At 34.0% G+C, this 20,871-nt stretch overlaps 1 protein-coding gene across 19 annotated transcripts in view; it reads left to right on the top strand.

The window, feature by feature from the left end:
- Window positions 1–20,871, top strand: part of LOC138064345 (uncharacterized protein KIAA0825-like) — a 262,588-nt gene that overhangs the window by 110,739 nt on the left and 130,978 nt on the right. For all 19 annotated transcript variants that reach the window (XM_068926410.1, XM_068926406.1, XM_068926400.1 and 16 more), the window contains 5 exons: window positions 6,121–6,312; window positions 8,296–8,529; window positions 9,947–10,355; window positions 14,316–14,472; window positions 18,747–18,902. In XM_068926410.1, coding sequence (XP_068782511.1) covers window positions 6,121–6,312; window positions 8,296–8,529; window positions 9,947–10,355; window positions 14,316–14,472; window positions 18,747–18,902 — 1,148 coding nt within the window. The remainder of the gene's footprint in view (window positions 1–6,120; window positions 6,313–8,295; window positions 8,530–9,946; window positions 10,356–14,315; window positions 14,473–18,746; window positions 18,903–20,871) is intronic.

Consider the following 20,871-nt stretch of genomic DNA (forward strand, 5'->3'; position numbering starts at 1 on the left):
ATTGACAAAGCTGTGTCAGGAGAAAGAGCATTTTTAGGACTGCACTTGCTTTATTAGAACTAAGTGCTATGAGAAGTTGATCATATTTGATGAAGCTATGAAAACTCCATGTCTGTAAATATAAGCTATCATTAAAATTTCAGTTTCTTTATGCTCATAATTGTGAAGGAAAACTAAAAAAATTATCTAAAGGTTAATCTAGTACCAATTAAGCTGAATTTGAAATTAAGACCAAAGAAAAACCCTTTAAGGGATACTGTGGAACTTGAAATATTTTTAATAGAAATGCACCCAAGGAATAGATAGTAATGGTGAAGATGAAGACTAATCATGAACTTGCCATGAGTGTAGTAAGGCTAGTTCTATAGCATATATTTATTAAACAAAAGGTTATTGTAAATCGATTCATTATATTTTTTGAGATACAGGTTTATTTTATGAACGTTGTAAGTTGTTAACAGTAGAGAAAGTAAGAGAAGTAGTTCAAGTAAATGCTGGTAGTTTGAAGAGATTGAACACACAAAAATAACATTATAAAATTGAAGTTAACAAGGACAAAACATCACAAATACTTAAGAAGTCTGTCTTTCCAGTTGAGGAGCAGAAAAGACCCAAAGCTTAAGTGACAATATTTGGACATACCTCTCACCTCAAAGTTTTTATCTAAGTCTGCACAGGGAGGTGGCAAGATTTGGACTTTTGTCAATTTATGTGCAATATGGTGTATGAAATGTACAGAAAAAGTAAAACTCTCCTTAAATATAAAATTATTAGAGCAAACATATTAATATAAGTCATAAAACAGATGAGCCAAAACTGAACCACTTATTTATATCAAGTGAGTAAAGCAACTGGGGAAAACGCACCTTTAAAGAAAAGTTGGAAAACTGGGTTTGCATATCAGACCTCTGTAACTTAAACTAGAAGTCTAGATAACCTAGGTATATTGAATTACATAATATAGGTATAGTTAATTACAGTGCAATAAATGCCCAGACTTGTGTTCTATAGGTCCAACATTTATTAATTTTCTTATAAGACATATTCCTTCGTAAGTGAAGGATCTACAACCTTTGTTTTGCCTCTGTGGGGAAAATTAATGAAGGTAGCTAATACTGTGTGTGTAAACTTTCTGACAAAATAAACAGTTTTACAGTTTTCTTGGGGGACATTTTTATCAGAATCACTTTATCACCCATGGATATGAAACAGAAATGGATTATTCTGACAAGCAACAAATAATAGAGGAGTAGAGAAAATTGTTCTTGCATAATATGAATTATTGAATCCAGCAGATGCTGATTTAGAAAAGGGAAAAGTGAAAGAGCATTTCTGCCAGACTTGCTCTAAATGTGCGACGTGCCAGCAGAACAATCTATGGCTTCTCATTTGAGAGTCTTTTTCCAGGAGCCAGGAACTATTCTTCACATAGTAAAGCAAAAAGTCATAGCTGTACTGAACTACACTGGGGCAACACAGGATCAATACCAAGGGGAACCTATCAACCACCTCACCATTTACCAATAGTAGATAAGAAGCAGGTCACTGAGAAATCATCAACAAGGTGCATCCAAGGCCTTCAATCAGTCCTTAGTCCTCAGGCATACTTTTGTTTAAGAAGAAGAGATGACAGCACCAGATTCATTGTGGATAATAGAAAATGAAGCCCTTTTAAAGAATTCTTATTTGTTACAATGAATACATGAGACTCGAGTTGCTGCAGATATTTAACTTCATTTTCTACGTTCACCTTTAAAAGTGAATACTGTCATGTGGAAGTAGACTGGAAATAAATTGCTTTCACAGCTGGACAAGGTCTTTGACAATTTAACCTAATATTTTTGGCTTGCACAATGCATATTTGAGAGACTAATGGAAGAGGCTATCAAATAGCCTGTATAGTTACATGTCGATTATATCCTAGTCCTTGCTAAAACTTTGAAACAAGATGATAGTGACATTTGCAAGTGTTCTGTGATAAGTTTAAGGCTGCCAGTATGAAACTGAACCCAAAGAAATGCGAGGTGTTTCAAAAAGGGCACGCATAATCACTTGGGGGAGGGAATTTGCCTTAAGAAAGAAAAATCATGCAGTGCGGTACCAACCAACTCCCTAGACACTAATAGCTGTGAAGAGTTTTTTAAGACTGTGCTTCTGTAAACCAGTTTCTGCCAAGAGAAACAACTTTGTAATATATTGTGTGGAAAGAGAGAAATCTTTTTGTTCACTTCAATTCTCTACCTCTTGTGAGCAGCTCTTTACCTGCCATAGCATCTTAAGGTGAATGGCACTGATTTTTTTATAACTTGCCTAGTGTAAGAGTACGAGGTGATAACTTTACAAGTTGACCTTGCTTATGACTCAGGCAGAACTTTCAGTGACAGTGGTGAGTTATTACAGAAGAAAATGTATATTCTCTAGATAAACTATTGTCTCCATAAAGAACTTCCAGCATTGGTTAAATGCGTAGAACAATTTAAAAACTTTAAAAATTATTTTTGTGCTTCCTTGTAATAACTCCTTGGATTCAGGAATCCTGAGACACAACCTGCCGAGCAGCTGGAAAAAGTGCTAGTCCCATGGTTTAGGCAGACAATTTTGGGGAAATGTGATCATGCACGTTTTTTGTTGAGACAAAATTTGGGCTGTTAATCTGCAGCACTGTCTTCATTTGAAGAGAAAAAAATTAATTTCTTAGAGGAGTTTACATGCTTAAGAAGAGATGGTTCTCTCTTCCAGATGTTTCTGGATCATCCAGGATGAGGCTAAATATAGGCTTGCGAGAGCAGACTCTAGAACACCTGAAAGTTTTCATAGCTTCTTCATGATATCAAACTGTATCATGATAGCTGAAAATCGTGAGAAATGATTTTGCAGGCAAATGGGTTCTCCTCAAAATACTAGTCTGATCAAAACTTTTGTTTATACTGTACTTGCATAACCAATGAGGTAAAATGGTAGAAGGATGTACTGGAATGTCATAGTTCTAGCTGGAAGAACAATGGCAAAGGGACCTTAGTCAGATATCCTGTTCCTTTTAATGACTTGCCAGTGATGAGCTAAAGAAAAGAGTAAACAGTTTTTATGGATTTTTTTCAAGTATTAAATGGGAATTTCTGTTTGGACTTTAATTGAGCCCTGATAAAAAATCACATACTTTGTCTTGATGAAATGTGAAGATAGTCTCTGATAAATTATGAGGCCTAGTTAGTTCTGTTAGGAACCTCTTCATACAGGAGAGCTGTGAACTGAATGCACTTTAAGAGGGTGACCTGTTCGGTATTGATCCCAATAAATGGAGTAATACAAAGAACATACTGTGGCCATAGGACTAAATTCAGTATTGCCCCATCACATTTTGGCTATCAGAATGACAGGATTTCAGTGTATTACCCATTAAAACCAAAGCTGGAGGGATTATGATAGTGATGATTTTTCTATTTGACCCAGGTAGACAGATTTCACAGAAGCAGTTAACCCAGGGATTCGTTAATGGAAGCTTCTTCCCAGATGGTTGAAAAGAAATAGTTCAGGGAGAAAAAAATTCTAAAGGAGGTTGAATGAGAGTAAAATAGTTTGGAATTAGTAATGTATACACAGAGTAATAGTTTGCTGATATGCTAATAATTAAGGTCAAATGATCTAAAGTTTTTTTTACATATTTCCTTCTGTCTTGTGTTGGGTTTTTTTATTTGTCACAAGTTTAGGATTCAGTGGGTTCACTGGTGGCAGCTAATACAGGGTGGTTATAGTTTGGATTTTACTAAATTGAAATGAGTGGGATTAAGATCTGCATTTCATTCAAGATAGAAGTAATATGATCTTAAATTCCACTTTGGAATCAAAAACTAAAATAATAGACTTTCTGCCAGAATGAAGTCATTTTCAAAGTTGCAATAGATTCTAGCTGTCAAGGCTGACTGGAGAATGATTGCACTGGAGAGGTTTGTCTCTATGAGAGACAAGTAAAATGATCTACCAGAACAGTAATAGAAAAAGAATAGAAAAAAAGCCAATGACAGAAGAAGCACTGAAAACATAGCCCGAAGAAGCTGCTTAAAGAGGTTTGGGCCTATAAGCAATAAAAATATATATTTTTTCCATTCTTTATGTTCTCATTGGTTACTGTTATTTAAATTACCAAGAAAACAAAAGTTCTGTGTTCTTTGCAAATAAAAGAACTGCATCAGAAATAACATGTTGCATCATCAGTTTCTGTTCCTAACTGAAACAGCCTGTAGAAATTTGAATTTTTTGGTCAAAAAAGACAGCATAACTGTTTATAGCTTGCCCTCTGTTTTAAGGATACACTAGGGAGGGAGGAGTCTAGAGTCAATAATAGAAAATTCTCTAAATTTGGTGAGATTCATTTCATGATCAGCCTGGTAGCAGGTAAGAGCTGAATCAGTGAGATAATGTTAGCAAGTTACTGGCAGGTATTTCTGTCAGTAGGAAAGAAATATGGATAAATTACGCTTGTAATGCTACCTCTTTAAAGATATGTTTTTAATATATAGCACCATCCAAAGAGATTATATGCGTTATTTTGTCATAGGAAGATTGTTTCATCATGACCGGTTAAAGCATAACTGTTAATTGCAAAATTTTCAAAATACCTGATTTTCTCATAAAGAGATGTATTATTGCTGTTTTTATTATTAATAACAATGACATGTATTTAGTATGGCATCCTCTCTGCATATGGAATGTTATGGTCTATGGAAATAACAAACAGCAAATTTTCTTTAACAGGTACCTAGGATACATACATATGCATGTTTATAGAAATACTACTAAAACGAAAAAGAAGCATATCCTTTGAGCTACCTATCAGAGTTTTAGCTTCACAGATTAGCTTTTGATATACAGATGGTAGTGAGTGGAAAAAAAGAGAAATATATAGTGGGAAGCATCAGTGGGCAATAAGTATCATGCCTGTCGTATAAATGCTGTTCTTATGTGATGATTAACAAGTCTGTATTGGAATTCAAGCTAAGATGAATATTTAATGTTATGACAGGTAAGCTAATAAGTGTTAAAGAAAAAATGTTAACGGAAGAGAAATCTACATATCTTTCTGTAGACTCTTAATTCAAAATATTTAACCAGCTATACTGATCAACTAGGTAAACCTTTAAACTATCTGACATTAGCATGCCAGTATTATCAGTCAGAAAACTCAAGGATGTTACGTTTCAACTTGAGCTTTGAAGCGTCCTTATCCTTACCATAAGGGCAAATTTTACTTCAGGGTGAAAGAGGAAAAAGCTGATTAAAGCATACGTTTGTTATTGTATTTAGCCTAAGAATGTGTTTTAGTAGTAGGTATACTGCTTGTTTCCCAGAGGTCTTTACTTAAAAGCAAAATATTTGTATTGTTCATATGCTAGTTGTAATAAAATACATGTATAACCCTCCACAGAATTCTTTTATACTTTTATAATTCTTTCCATTTGTCTGAAGTTACTAGTAACGGGAAGGTAGTTAGTAAGGATATTAATAAATTGTGACTGAAACATTCTCTGTGACATTACAATAAAGGAGACGCCATTGGACAATGATAGATTTTGAAAGCCAAATGAACCACTAGAAACAAGCAGTCTAGAAATTTAGGTTCTACGTTTTCTCCTACACAGGTTGCTGAAGACAAGGGCAGCCAGAGTGGTGGAAAAAAATGACTTTTCAAGCAGAGTTGTATCTAATTCAGTCTTCTAGAAACTTACAGTTTTTTAAACTAGAAATTTAAATGAAAAAGTGGTCTACTTGTTCTATCTCTGGTCATTTGTTATCATCAGCATCAAAAGTGTATTGCAGAAATATACAGGAAGTTGAGGTCTTTGACCTTAGCAAAAATCAAAGCCGTTGAATTGCATGGGTTCAAAAGCAGATTTAAACACATCACTGTTCTTTGGTTGGAGCTTCTAAATGGCTACATATAATTCAGGAAGACAGTCAAATGTCGTTATGCAGAGCAAGATCAGATTTCAGTATCTGTAAGTATTATTGTTCTTTGAAATAATATTCAGATACAATTTTCAGTTTGTTTTGATTAATACTGTCTATTACTATGACTTGAATTACTTGGAAATTGTAATAACCATGGTTTTGTCTGTTTTCAAGGAAATGAAATGTTGAATTGTGATGAAAAAAGTTCTGTCTTAGAACAGAAAACAAATAACAAAGAGCCTACTCTGATTGAAGCAGTCTTCACAGTGTTGTCTTACTGTACTTTATCACCCAAATCACTTGGCGTTGCTTTTGAGACCTACATGGAAAAGGAGAATCTATGGGATTGCTTATGTAACATGACAGGTATTTAATTTATTAATACATATTTTAAATCTGATGTTAAACCTCATTACTTTTCAGACAGGTACCTCATATTATTTTTACTTTAATAAGTTAGATGAAATGATGGTATGCTAATTCAAAATTATGTTATAATTGAAGTGTTTAGAGCAATCAAAACACTATAGGCATGGTGTAAATTTTGAAGAATAAAGTAGAGGTTATAGAACAGTGTGGTAGACCAGGAGTCTGATTTCCCTAGGTGTCTGTCTACCAGCAGGTTTGCAGCGTATAATGTTTGTAGCTCATCCATGCATTCAGGTTCTTTGTCTCTATGCAGTTAATAGCTCCAGACCTTTGCCAGTATTTTAAACTACTAAGTGATTGAAGGAGAGTGGGGGAAAAAAAGGAAGGACTTCTATTGAGGGAGAAATAGTCTGATGGGGCTTGTAGACTCTGCTGCCATCAGGCCGGCAGACTCCTAATTTTCCATGGAGATGGAGCTCCCCTCATGATTATAGGGACCGATGCTGCCCTCCAAAGAAAAGCGGGATTCAGCCTGAAAAGGGAGATGACGGAGATGACGTTTGGATGAATGATCATCCAAATGATGGCCAAAGTATGGGAAAGCTCAAAAGAAAAGAAAGGAAGGAAAGTGGGAGAAAGTAAGAGGGATTATAGGAATATGAAGATCACAAAATAGAAATTAATGGTGATAAAAATGTTCACGTATTCCTCAGAAGAAAAAAAAGTGATTACAAAGAGTAGAAGTCTAAAGGCAAAAGAGGAAGAAAAATATGGAAATATTTTTTAGAAAGCTCAAGAAAGACCACACAGAATAGTATAAAACTTAGACTAATATGGACAAGCAAAAGTTGGTGCAGAGGACCTTAGTGGAAAACCTGTTGAAAAATATCTCTGTGTCCTGCCTGACAACAGCTGCTCTATTGCTTTTGTTTTTTGAAGTTGATTAAAAATGTATCAATTGTTCTGAGAGACAGTTCTTCTTACATATGTACTATATTTTACAGTTGCCTGTCCCCTCCCCTAAGCTGTTAAAGGTCTCCCTTAATAGCTTCCCTATTCTACTCTTGTTTGTTTGTTTGTTTTAATTCATTCTAAACATCACTTTCAAAAGTGACACTTTCAGTGTCTTTTTGCTTATTGGTTTACTTCAAGATTCAGGTGAGTGACTGTGGTTTCTAGAAGTGAAAACATTAAAAGGGAAATGTTCCAAAAGTAAAAGCTGCTGTTTAGCTGTTGTGGTGGAAGACCGCTGTGGTGTACCGCAGCTGTACTCACTTGACACCATCGACTGCTAGCGGAATTCTGTAGAGGAACTACATTCTGCATGGCTTCAGGGCTACAGCATATCCCTTCTTTCTGGAGAAAACAGTCAATTCTCTGTGATATTAAGAATGTGGAGAAGATTGATACTCGTTCTAATGTCAGTAACGGCATTTAAAATGTTCCATTTTCAACATGCGATCTCTGATAACAAGCCATATCTCTGCTGATGACTTATTTTTATGCATTTTTGTTGCCAAAATATCCTTTTCCCTTTGTCATTCTCTAATAAAAGAGTTTGGTTAGCTAACAAATACAACTTTATTAGTACTGTCAAAGACAAGGAAGTAAAGATAAATAGGTATATCTGCTTGCCTCATTAAAGTCTAACAAATAGTAAATGTTCTCCACATAAAAAGGAAAACATCAATCCGATGAAGTTACATTTTGAGAAATATACTGTGTGGAGACATAAGGAGGAAGGAGGAAATAAATGAAATTATCACTTTTTCCCAGTACTGTATTAAGCTGTACGTGCTACGTTATTTTGCTTTCTACTACTTCTTTAATTTTAACAGACTGACAGTCATAAGTAAGTTGTTATGAGTCGTAATGTTGTTACTTTTCTTTCCATGAAGGTTCTAAAACACTTCTTTCTGAAACAGATGTACACCAATGTCTGTACTCTTAATGACTATTTAATACTTTTTTCTTCTGAAGTTTCCAGTTGTGGTGACTCAGAGCCAGAGGTTATCAGATACTTGAAGATGACTTTGATTAAATTGGTCAAGGGTATAGTGAAGCAGATAATTTCTCTGATGCATTCATGGGAGGCAACAGAAAACTATGGAACATATCAGCACAAGCAAATAGTTCCTGAAAGTTTACTGAAAACAGTTCCAAAGGAATGGAATTATACACCTCGGGAAATGAAGAGAAAAGAATCTGGGAAATGTAGGTGAAATTTATACTATTATATAAATTTGTCATAAGAGTTATGCATTTACTGAGTACATATCAAAATTGAACAGGTAGGATTTGTAAGTGTTATAATTTGACAATAAAAAAAATGATTTCTAAGCATCCTGCTAGTTTTGTTTTTTTTTTTTAAGTTTTAATGGATTTCCAGCATTACAATTCAATACCTCTTTCCTGAGTTTTACACCCTTGCATACACAACCAAGCTTTTTAAAAAAATCATTAGTACTTTAAATGTTTTTACTATCTGGCAGTAGTATGATGAGATTTAAGGCAGAGTAAATAATGTCTTTGCTCTTATCTTAATGGCTGTAACATTCTTCTTATAGCTATCATCTTTTTATTCAAGACTGTTTAAATTTAGATATGCAGTGTTGGCTGAAATGATACAAACTTGTTCATCCCAACTTCACAACAAAATGATTTATATTTGTATAGCACTAAAATTGGTAATGAATTTGCTAGTGCTTGGTTGTTGAAACAGTCACTAAAGAAAGATAAATAATATGCATAATAGCAGATGTTTTAAAGGGGATTGGAGGTAAAGATGATTTCTGGTATTTACTTTTTTAACCTACTTTGCCTAAAGCCTCCAGCATTTTAAAATGCTAACAATTTTGCAAACAATTCACCATAAACTTATTGCCACCAAAATATTACCTGAGTTATTTTCAATAGAATATACACTACGGTAGTATATTCTGGCATGAAGTTTTGAAAATGTAGATTTTGATCAAGTCTGCTTTACCTTTTGGGTTTTTTTTTTTTTTCATTTTAGATGTATCTTTTTTTTTTCAACAGTGTATTTTCTGTAGTTACATTTATAGTTACTTTTAATATCGGAAATAGTTAAAAAAAAAAAACTATTAGAGTGTCTGTCCTTCGTATATGAAAGCCTATAAGCTGAAGATTTGTAGGTTTAAAAATAGAAAGATGCTGATAGAAAACTAAAGATGATGAATATCCTTAGTATCCTAAGAAATTTAGCACACTGCTCTACTCTTGAAGTGGAAAAAACAAACAAACAAACTACAATTTTGAAGCCAATGATTTTACCATTTTATTACAAGTTACTCAGAATACCTGGCTGTTATCTTTTTCATTTATTCTATAATAACTGTGCACAGCAGGACTAATTGTTAGTAGAATCACAATCTGAATTCTAAATTTTCTAAGTAAGTTCTCTGTTTTCAATTCATGTTATTGTTGAGATTTTGGGGGATTCATATGGAGGAAGTGCAATATAAGTCTAGCTCGATGTTGAGAACTAAAGCTTTTTACCCATTTTTGGTACAAAAGAAAGTTTGAAATTATCATACAACATTCAGAAGCATGCTGTAATAGAACTAGAATGTTAATGTTAATCATATCTTCTTTTCTTTCTTTTTTTAAGGCTTCACAAGGCTTGCAGCTCAGGCAGTATCTATTGTAATCAGCAAGTTACCTACAGTGATTGCATGTTTGCCTCCCCCAATTAAGTACTTCTTTTTTCTGGCTGAGAGAAAAATGTCAAGAAACTTTGTTGAATTGAAGAAAGCTGGTCTGCTTGTCTGGAACTTGATTGTAATTATATGTCGGATATTTGAGGATGGAAATACTGCAGAACTTTTAACAGGTGCAACACTTGACAGATGGAGCAAAGAAAAACTCAGTTTAGTTCGGGTGTGCTTAGAAAGTATTATGGGAAAACAGAAAAGTGGTCCTAACCAAGTGACCCAGAAGGTTATACAGAGCATTGAACAACAAAGACCAAACTGGATTGAAAGCCAGTTGCTGAAAGCAAGAAAATTGAGCACAGACTGGTAAGAATTTGCCAGTTTTCAGCTGCTGTTGTTTGTTCTTTATTTTACTGGATTACTGCTGTGCTTATGACTGTTGTTCAATTTATTTTTTAATTTTTTAGATGAATGGTGATCTTATGTTAAGTGAAATACATTAGTTCTTAATGTTGATGCTTTCATAGTCTATTTTTGCAAGTTAATTTTGTGGTTAAAAAAGTAAACTGCAGTTGTTTCATGGGAACAGTCTATTCCTAGACTTCAGATTTCAGATTTTCATGATGATCCGTAAATGCAGACAATTTATTATTTGGTACATCTTTCAGTACGTGAACAGGTGTACTGACTAGGAAGCATCGTAATATATTTATAAATGAATTTTGCTGTGGTGATTAAATTAAGAGGGAATGTAAAAGGCTTTCCGTGTTCATTTGTGATTAAAAAGTAAGCATACTTCATTTTAAAACATAACAAACCTGGAGGGCAAGTAGGACATATCCGAACAGGACAAGAAAAGTACCCTGCTGTGTCTTTGTGAGGAAATTTCACCTTCTTGCATATCTGACATCCAGCTGTAATGTTTTTTCAAGGAGCTATGTGTATGTCAATGTGTTCATAGTCTTGTCTTTTTTTTAATGTGGATTTGTATACTATACATATGTTTCTATAAAAATACTGTTTCTTTCTAATATTAAATTAATTGTTGACTACGGAAGGTAAGATTCAGGAATATTCTTGAAAGCTGCAGCCATTAATATCCCAACAGTAACTGTCTATATAAATAAATTACATAGTGATTCTAGATATGAATCACTGCTATCAACGAACAGACTTTCATGCAGTGCTGTAAGGTACAGTATCCTGTTTCTACGAGTAGCCAGTTAACATGAGTAGCAATAAGCAATAAGTGTCACACAAACGCTCATTGACATTGACCTTTGTAATCTTTACATTTCAATTTAATATTAATTTACAAGCTCTAATCCAATGATTAAAAGATTGAAGCCATATGCCAGTCACTGAAACAATCACAGAATAAAAAAAACATAATAACGTGTAGACTGATACTTAACAAAATAGTGCCGTAGTACTGTTTGTAACGTTACTGAGAGGAGAATAGGTATCTTTTAAATAAAGAAATGCAACGTAAGACAAATATTGGGATAACCTCCCCCTAAAAGCTAAAGCTCTGGTTTTTTGTACCTCTACTGAAGTTAAGGATTTTAATTTTAATATACTACCCTGTTCTGTTTTTTAACGTATGTCAAAAATGCTTTAATACATTTTCCACGTCAGGTATCATACTGTGGGAAATGACTCTTTCATCCGTAACTAGAACATAATGTAAAAATGTTTTCTCTGTGTATGCAGTGCCAGCCAAAGTGAGAACTTTTTTTTTTGTTTGTTTTTTTGAACTGGGGCTCCTAATTTCAAGTCTAAGGAACTTAAGAATGCATTACTTATTTGCCGACTTACTATTTATATGGCGGAGTTATGAAACTAAGTCCCCTGACTTCAGTGGGGTTTCTGCAGTAGAAGCCTAGCATAAATGTTACTTTTTCCATTTTATATCCAAATATCATGAGACAATTTCTGGGAAAAAAATTGAGTTAGTTAATAGCTAAGATGTACAACGTAGAGACAAAATATTGTTATAAAGGCAAATTATAAAATTAATATAGTAAAGCTGCAATGGAAGTATCAATTAAACTAGGTAATGATTCACATAATCGCAAAACTAATAGCAGATCTTTCGAAAAGAGAGTTGTGATGTTTACCTGATTTGTTTGAAATAGCAATAGTTATATTTGAGTATCTTCACTAAAGCAGTGTAAAATTACTTTCTGTATAGTACTTTCCAAAATTAAAGAATTTTGCAGGTAAACATATGCACATTCATAAATGCAGTATGTATGTGAGAAAACCCATAAACTCCAAAAATTTGTGAGATATATATGCATATATAGTATAATTATATAAATATAAATATACATATATATATATGCATGCAGTTATGGAAAACATCTTTGAAGTTCACCAGGCTTTTAAAAGCAACTCCTGAGTGTTTTTGTGTTAAATTATTGTTATCAAGACTGCTAACTATATAAAAAGTCCAACCAGTATGTAGGTTCCATTTGTGGCATACAAATTCAACTTTGTCTTTAGGGAAATGTTTTAAACCCTCTAAATCAGTAGCAAAAGGTTTAGAAAGTAGCGGCTGTATACATTGCCTATCTTGTGTACTGCCTGGAAGAATTACCATTCATTAAAATAACCCCTGCTTTATAGTAGCATCAGAGCTGTAAACAATCACGTTGGACTCTGAAGAACACACGGCCCAAAAGAAAAGAAACGTCTGTCTTTGCAAAGTAATTTGTCGAGTTGAAGATTATTGTTTTTCATCATGGTGACCCTGACTTGGCTGGCTGGGTGAATATACAGATTAAGATGAATGCAGTTATTCCTTGGCTGAGGTCTGCCTCTTTCAGGCCACATTCTTCCTAATGACATGATTGATAGGCAGTCCCAAATCCAGAGAGGAACTCATTAATCATAGCACTGACTGAATCCAATCATCTGCTTCACCTGCACAGTGACAGACAGGAAAGGATACAATTTGGGTGCTGACACTGATACACTCCTTTGTCAGAGGTCCTCAACTTTTTCAATGACAACCTCTAAGTTTGAGAAATTCAGTTTGTGTATCTATGCGGTATTGAAAGATCAACCTGAAATGTGCTTTAATTCTAAAGATCAATTTCTTTTGAAGCTTTTTGTAAAATATCCCATAATAGCATAGTATTATTTACTTCCATTCAGCAGAGAACAAAATTATAGTTTATATTTTGAAACTATTTGCTCTGTAGGAAGTTCTGAAGCTGCATGTGGAAGCAATATCAGCTTTAATGTCCAGCAGCTGTGTAGCATTTAAGTGAGCCTTCAGGTCAACAGCAACTTTCCGCAGAACTAATTTTGTAATCATGGCACGTTTTCAACAGTAAACTGCAACTTACAGCTGACTGCACCAAAGCACTTTTTTTTTTAGACCTCCAAACAATGAAAATCTTGTTTTTTATTCAGAATGCTAATTTTGTAGATTTAAAATTAATCTAATAACTATTATAGAAGGCAAAATATAATTTGGTGGTCTTTCAAGTTCCTTTGTATCCATGTCTAGATGCCAACTTGTATCTATGCTGCAACTCTAATATTTGAGGAGAATTAGTCTTAGTAGCTTTTTCTTAATGCTTTATCTGTCTACAATACTAAGCAAGTACAGAGTTTGTAACTTAAATTTTATGCAGGGAGAGTAGTATAAGAGTGGTCAGAGTTTTGAGTGTATATTTTTTCAAGGCGTTTGGGCCTATCACCTTCAGATTTTCTCGTAGCAGTTAGACACAAATACTTTTTGGAAAGAAAAGAAGGAAAAGTACAGAGTTAGAAGGCAAAAAGTGCAACAAGTGGCGAATGGATACCTTTGAAATGGTTACCACCATACCAGTGGAAAAAAAAGACTTCAGTTTAAAATTTATAACCTATATTTAGGGTAATGGCTACCTTTCTGACATGTTAATTAGTCTTTAATATGTTCATCGACAAGCAAAGAAAAATGTACAAAAGATCAAATGCTAGTGCTATTCAAAGTAGTAAAGATACTTCTCTAATGCAAAAGAAAATTAAAAATATTTGCTCGTTGTATGTCTTTAGAGTAAGGCATGTTTTGTTTTCATCTTTCAGGTTTTAAGATAATTAAAATTGGTGTAATATGAAAATTTTATTTACATAAGAACTTGAACATGCATTTAGTTATTTACCATACTGTTTTATTATATATTTAAATAAAGGCTTCAGAAATGCGTACGTGGCAAGATTTATTTTGTGCAATCCAAATATTTACAAATATTATTACATGTGGTTTTAGCTGACTGTGTATTTTGATTTTTAGAAATTTGACTTAATATTTGTATCTTTTCTGTCTTCTAGTGCTTCAGTTGCAGTAGAAGGTGCAACATTAGAGGAAGGAGATATTGCACTGGAATTCACTGAGCAGAAAATAAACATGATGGTCCTGGATATCTGCCACAAACCAGGTGGCAGCGAGTACCTGAGGCAAATTTATCACATCATCCGGCTCAATGAGGTAGGGAAACGGCCTTTTTACCGAGCAATTAGGTGTGTACTGGCCTGAGGCAGCGTCTGCTGGCAGCTAAGGGTTAGTCAAGGAGGTGATAATGCTTCTTAAAGTCAATATGAAATCCAATATTGTATTGTAATAGAATCTATTCAGTGTAGGCTTTTCTGCATTTGTACAGAAAAGATTACTTTACAGGAAACAATGTAGATTTTTATTTATGTACTTAAACAGTAGTATGGCTCATAAACTTATGTCAAATTTATATCATAGACCATAGATGCATTTTAGGAGTTTGAAAACAGTGGGGGGAAAAAAGTCAGCAGGCTATTGAAAATCTGACTGTTACAGGAAGTAAAATTAAATGTGGTAAATCAATTCCCCTGATTTAAAAAACAAACAAACCCTGCGGCTGTGCTGAGGAAGTAAATGCATCCACGTGAAAACCTTATTTAATCTAGATAACTCTGCTCAGCTAAAGTGCTTTCAAAATTACAGTAAACAAATTCAGATTTGTTTGCTGCACATTGAATTTGGGCAAGGTAAAAGAATTATCTCATTATTTCTAAGGCTGTACTAAATTGCTCTAAATTACCAAAACCATTCTTATAGTATACACTGAAATAAACACAGATTTGCTTAAATTGTATGGTGATACAGATCTACATAGCTTAATTAAGAAAGTTCTGTTTATTAGCTTTGATTACTAAATTACTATTCCTTGAGTGCATAAGCAGGTGCTGTTAAGATTGTTGCAAGTGTACAAAGTGTCTATAATATAATGCAAATACCAGCATAGGCCAAGATTTTTTTTTATTTTATTTTTTTTAAATTGATAGCAAAAACCAATTTTTTGCAAAAACCAGCTATGTCTATTAGCAGGCGGTGGAGAGCAGCGCATTACTGGCACTGTGCTTCTGAAAATCAAATCAACCGTTTAGTTCCCTAAGTATAGGCTTAAGAGCAACTTTTATCCATCTGTATTTGGAAGTTTTAGAAGCAATGTAAGCATGTATGCAGAGATGGCAACCTCATATTAATAGAATACAGAATCTTTTCAAGTTTTATCTCAAATAATTAAATGGTGCAGGAATTGAAATGAAAATTATTATTCTAATACAGTTCAAACTAAAACCTTTTCACCTGGAGCGTATTCAGGATTACTCTTAGTAGAAAGGAATGAAGAAAACATGAGGAGAGAGACCTTCTAAAATAGCACAGAATCCCATTGTTAGGGCACTCACCTATGGGACAGGATATCCAGGCGCAAATCTTTATTCTGCTTGGTTTAGACCAGGGAATTGAATGTGCATCTCCCACAACCAAACTAGATGCTCACTAACCAGTAGACCATTAGTTTTCCAGGGTGGAACTTTGTCATTTTCCCCTGTTGGAGCTGTTTTGTTTTGTAGAAATTGCTGGAAAAATCCGTTCTGTAGCTTCTAGGGTCAAAAATAGAATCATATTTTAGCTGAAGGGGTAGAATGCCCATCTCAGGTTTTAGAAACCCCAGTTCAAAATTTGATTCCTTTGAGTATTCAGTTATTTATACAAAGTGGAGCAGCTCCAACAGGAGGTAAGAGGCTGAGAGAGAATTAGGTGGAAGAGGGACTTGAACCTGTCTTTCTGCATCCCAGGTGTCTCTCCTTGAATTTCTGCAGCTAGTTAGAGCTTCATTAAAAATAGAACATTTCTCAGTGGAAAAAACTGTCTTGTCTTTAAAAAAAAAAAAAAAAAAAAAACCCACCACCCTAACCAGCTAGACTCCACAGAAGGACTCAAGACGTTACTTCAACTTGGCTTTGAAACCATTACAAAAAGTTATAATGCTTAACCTGCTATCTTCATAATGCACTTTTCAATGTTATTTTTCATAACTTGTAATTATGTCTGAGGTGTCTGACTACCAAGAGATAGACTTGATCTGTCTCTGTGAAGGTCCATGCTTTTGTTTTTTGATGCCTTAAACTATGAAGGGGTAGTGTACTTAAAATTAGTTTGGATATCTTTATGCCGCACTGTTTAATAATTTCAGGTGAATAGAGGCCAAAATGATGAGTTAGAAAACTGTAGTTCATAATTTTCCTTAGAAAAGAGAGTAAAAAAGCAATTGAGCTGAAATAAAACTACAATGTTTTTAAGATCTATAATAGATACTATACAACTCATTGCAGTCTACTGTGCTTCATGTATTTATCAAAAAGAATAATCAGTTTTAAAAGCGTCCTTGACTAACTGCTACCAAAGAAAAACCAATTCTCCTGAGACGTCAGGCTCAAGAACGTTTCCTCTACTTTATAGTTTCGTGTCCAGTCACTGATAGTGAGGTTATAGCTCACATGTTTACAAACATTATTTCATTTCTACTTTTTTTTCAGATTTTTAAAACATGACCTTTTCTGGTACATATACACTGTACTCAGTATACAGTAAATGTACATATGCAATAAATATACAATATACACTGTACTAAAGCAGCTCTTAAAATAATATATTTACCATTGTTGGTTAAATCTCTTTCTGAAAACAGTTCACAGTATCCAAAGATGATAAAAAATGCCTGTATTGCACAGTGTCTGTACCCCACTTAAAATTTTCAAAACCTTAGGAAGCATGGACAGCGAGTTCCAATATCTCTACTGAAAAACTAAAAGATTCTGCTACTGCTGGCTCTGTGACACCCAGAGGGTTATTTTAGAACTATCTACAGGGATTGAAAAAATATGTGCAAGTAAGACAGTGTATTTTTTTTTTTAAGTGGTAAATGTATAGAAATAATTCTTAAATAATCCCCTTCACCATAACTTCAACATCTTTGTTATGGCGTGAAGTAATGAATGAATCGAAAACCAAACAGTTTTGAAGGCTGAATAAATATGGGTAAGAGATGGGTAAGAAAATATGAGTAAGATACGGTTTCACAGCCAGATTTTGACTGTTGGCTTAAGCAAAAAAAAACAATCAAACAAACAAAAAAAACCCCCTGAGTTCTAATTCTCTCTTTACACTCAGATGATTTAATGATTGTTTTAAGCAGTCCTGACAATTGGCTGCAACCATCGGAGATGCTCTTTCTCTTGCCCTCGTGCGTTCCTGCTCCCAGGGCCCCCTTTGTGCTTCTACTAGAAATTGTGTGGCTTGCTGATCTGGCTGAAACCTTTCTTTTTTTTCTGGCTGATTTCACAACATATGCTCGTGTGAACGCAAGGAAGAAGTAGTTGCAATCCATGTAGGGAGGGAACATGTTCCTTTTAGGCCAGACCACAGTTGGATCAGCTTAAGTTGATCATTACATTACTCTTTTAGAAAGATCCATTTAGGAGCAGTGAGCGGCTTGACAAGTAGCGTGCATATTCCCTCACCTGAGTCTGAAAAATTTTTATAATCTCAGTGCTACTGGAAAGTAAGAGGACCATTCACATCCCACCCATCTTAGTGAAGACTCACCTTGAGTACTTGCTCAATGTTATGGCAATGCTATCATTATGGGTATTATTATTTTAATAATAAAAAACTTTTTAATCACAGTAGTCCTTCCAGCAAGTAGATCTTTAAGCATTTCATTATCTAACTCTTAGTAAAATGGGTCTATTTAATCAAAGCACTTTATTGGCATGCAATGTTGATTTATTTACATAGGAGTTTAAGAAGTGAAAACAGAAAAATTGTGGCCAAAGTAATTGTCTGTCTGTTCCACTGTAGTTTCTAAAATTGACATGTAAATCATAAATGTCTTCAAGTATTTGAATGTTAAAATAATTAAAAATAGCTTTGAAGAGTGGGAGATTATTTATTTCCTGTATTTAAACAACCAATTTGAACGTTTCCATAGAACAATTATTTTATAGTCATGTAATAACTGTTTCATGCTGCCTAATGATAACTTTAAATATTTCTGTTTATTTTATCATATAAAAGAAATCATATAATAACCATCATACATTAGAACAGCTTATAGAAAATATGTTTATTTTTCACTTCAGCTATACACACCTAACAAATGTACTGAATGAGAACAAATTTTGATGATAATTTCAAAATAATAAGTTATAATATTTTGAATTCCTTCAGTTGCATGTTGAAGGAGGTCGTTTACCATTTGCTGTAGAGCTGTGTTACTCTTAAAAAAGATTTCTATTTTAAGAGAGATTATTTACTCCCTACTTTAATTACAAGGGATTTCTACCAAGCACACAGTAAATTTGTGCTTGAGATTTTGGCAAATTATTGTCAAGAAGGCTAAGTGGTATATATTGTTTTGTGCGGTTTTTCTGCCTTAAAAGGAATATTTGAAAGAGCAGCTGTCTTGTGAGAATTCCTCTGAAGAGAGCGTTACCTCCAATCAATGCTTGCCTTTGACACTGAAGGGCAGAGAAGAGCAGCCTGTCTTCAACCCTTTTGAGGTGCACAGCCAATCTTGTGCGAAAATGTTCAATCAGGTTGGTGGAAATATGGAACCTTGCTTATACTGTACTATAGTATACTACATCTTTTTATAAGCATGATAGTGATGGAGACTGAAATCATGAAAACAGAATTAATTACATGGGTTCACATTTAATGAAGTACAAAGGAAGATGATTACTCAGGAAACTAACAAGGGCACCCTTTATAGTGGCATAATGTTCAAAGAGCGCTATTGTCCTTTTCTTTTATCAGAATTATTGTGTATAATGTATATATTACTTACACTTTCTATGATAGTTCAGTATAGTAAAGGAAAGCCCATTATTAACAATGACATGTATTACCTCTGTGTAATGGTAAATAGGGCTTAGTCCTTTTGAAAATTATGCCAAAAGTCCAAGTGCACATTTAGAATCTCACCTGGTAAGTCCTTCATAGACGTACTAAGCAGTAATGTAAAGGACACTTTGGAAATGCATAGAATTCACAGAATAATGAGACTAAGCAAGGTAAAGAACAAACAGTGAGAAGAGCATTCATGTTTATGTTTTTCATTAAGCTATGCTGGTGATATATACCGGAATATATTTTACTTTTAGAAATTAGTTTCCTGATAATGTATAAGTTAAAGAAAATAGATTGAGGTGCCTGAATCTCCACTAGAGAGCTACATGACTAAGTTGCTTGACAGAATGGAATGTAGTTCCTGAAAGCACTTGGACACTTGAAAAAATAAATTTGCATTATACTTTCTCAAGTCCTCTTAATCCCTCAGCTACAGCTTTGATTCCCTAGGATTCCAAATATTTAAAAATAAATTGTATTTAAGTTACATGAAGTTCACTTTACAGACTTCTGGTGGAAAGAGACCCTTTTTCAGTACAATTTTGTTTTTAAATGGTATAACCTCCTTTCTCACTTGTGGTGGTATTGGACAATTTCATCAGGTATATTGCTGTAAAATATATCTTTTTTTTTTCCTGTTGCTTAATGAATGCTGAATCATTGTCATGTTGCAAGGGAGGATTAATACTAGTTTCACAAGGCTTCCTATTCCAGATGAACAGGTTTTAAAAGTATACTTTTTCTTCCATTAGTCCGTCTGCAAGTATACTACATGGACAGAATTTAAGAGAGTACAGGATCACTTATTCCAATATGAAATGCAGAAAAGAGTTTGCTGTGCCTCAATTCTCAATTCATTAATAGTGTAGTAGAATAAGACCTTCAAGTAGTGACAACTCAGGGCAGAATTTTTCTGCTACATGACAGGTTTGCAGTACTCTATTAATCAACAGATGACAAGGGATAGTTTGTATGAGACTGCTTTGGATTTTGTAAACTTTTGGCATAAAATCTGTTATCAGAATACAGGAAGGTATTTTAGCATAAAAAAAAAAAAAAGAACAGTAAATCACAGGGCTGAAAGTACCATGTGCCGAACCTGTTGTTGACAATGATAGACTTATTTCCTGCACTTCATAATAGAATTAAAGAATTTAGTTCTCTTTATCATAAAAATAGCACATTTATTTAGCAATGCGGGACTTTCTATTTATAAAATAGTGGTCAATATAGTTCAGTGTCTGGTCTCTTGCGGAGGCTATTGCCAGTACTTGTAGAAAATGCAAGCGCGTTGGCAAGGATCAAGTTTTCTTCCCATAGGATATATTTCTTCTTAAATCCATTTCTTAGTGGTTGGCCACTACCATGAAGCTGGATAGTTTATAATTTGTGATTAACTTTTTGATTTTTATTAAATCTAATGTAACTAGATTTTTTTAAATATGTGAACTAACATGTAATTCTTGTGAATGTGAATCCTGGTTTCACAATGTATTTTGTCAATGAGTTAATTATGTATTGTATTTTTTAAATATTTCTCTCAAAAGACCCAATTTGAGTAGGCATGGCAATACTGCTTATGATTCCAGAAAGCTGGTGCAGCTCTAACCAAAGACTCTCTATATTGTGTTGTGTTATATAGTGTAGACACAGTCT

This window comes from Struthio camelus, chromosome W (assembly GCF_040807025.1).
Source record: "Struthio camelus isolate bStrCam1 chromosome W, bStrCam1.hap1, whole genome shotgun sequence".
NCBI classification, from domain to species: Eukaryota; Metazoa; Chordata; class Aves; order Struthioniformes; family Struthionidae; genus Struthio; species Struthio camelus.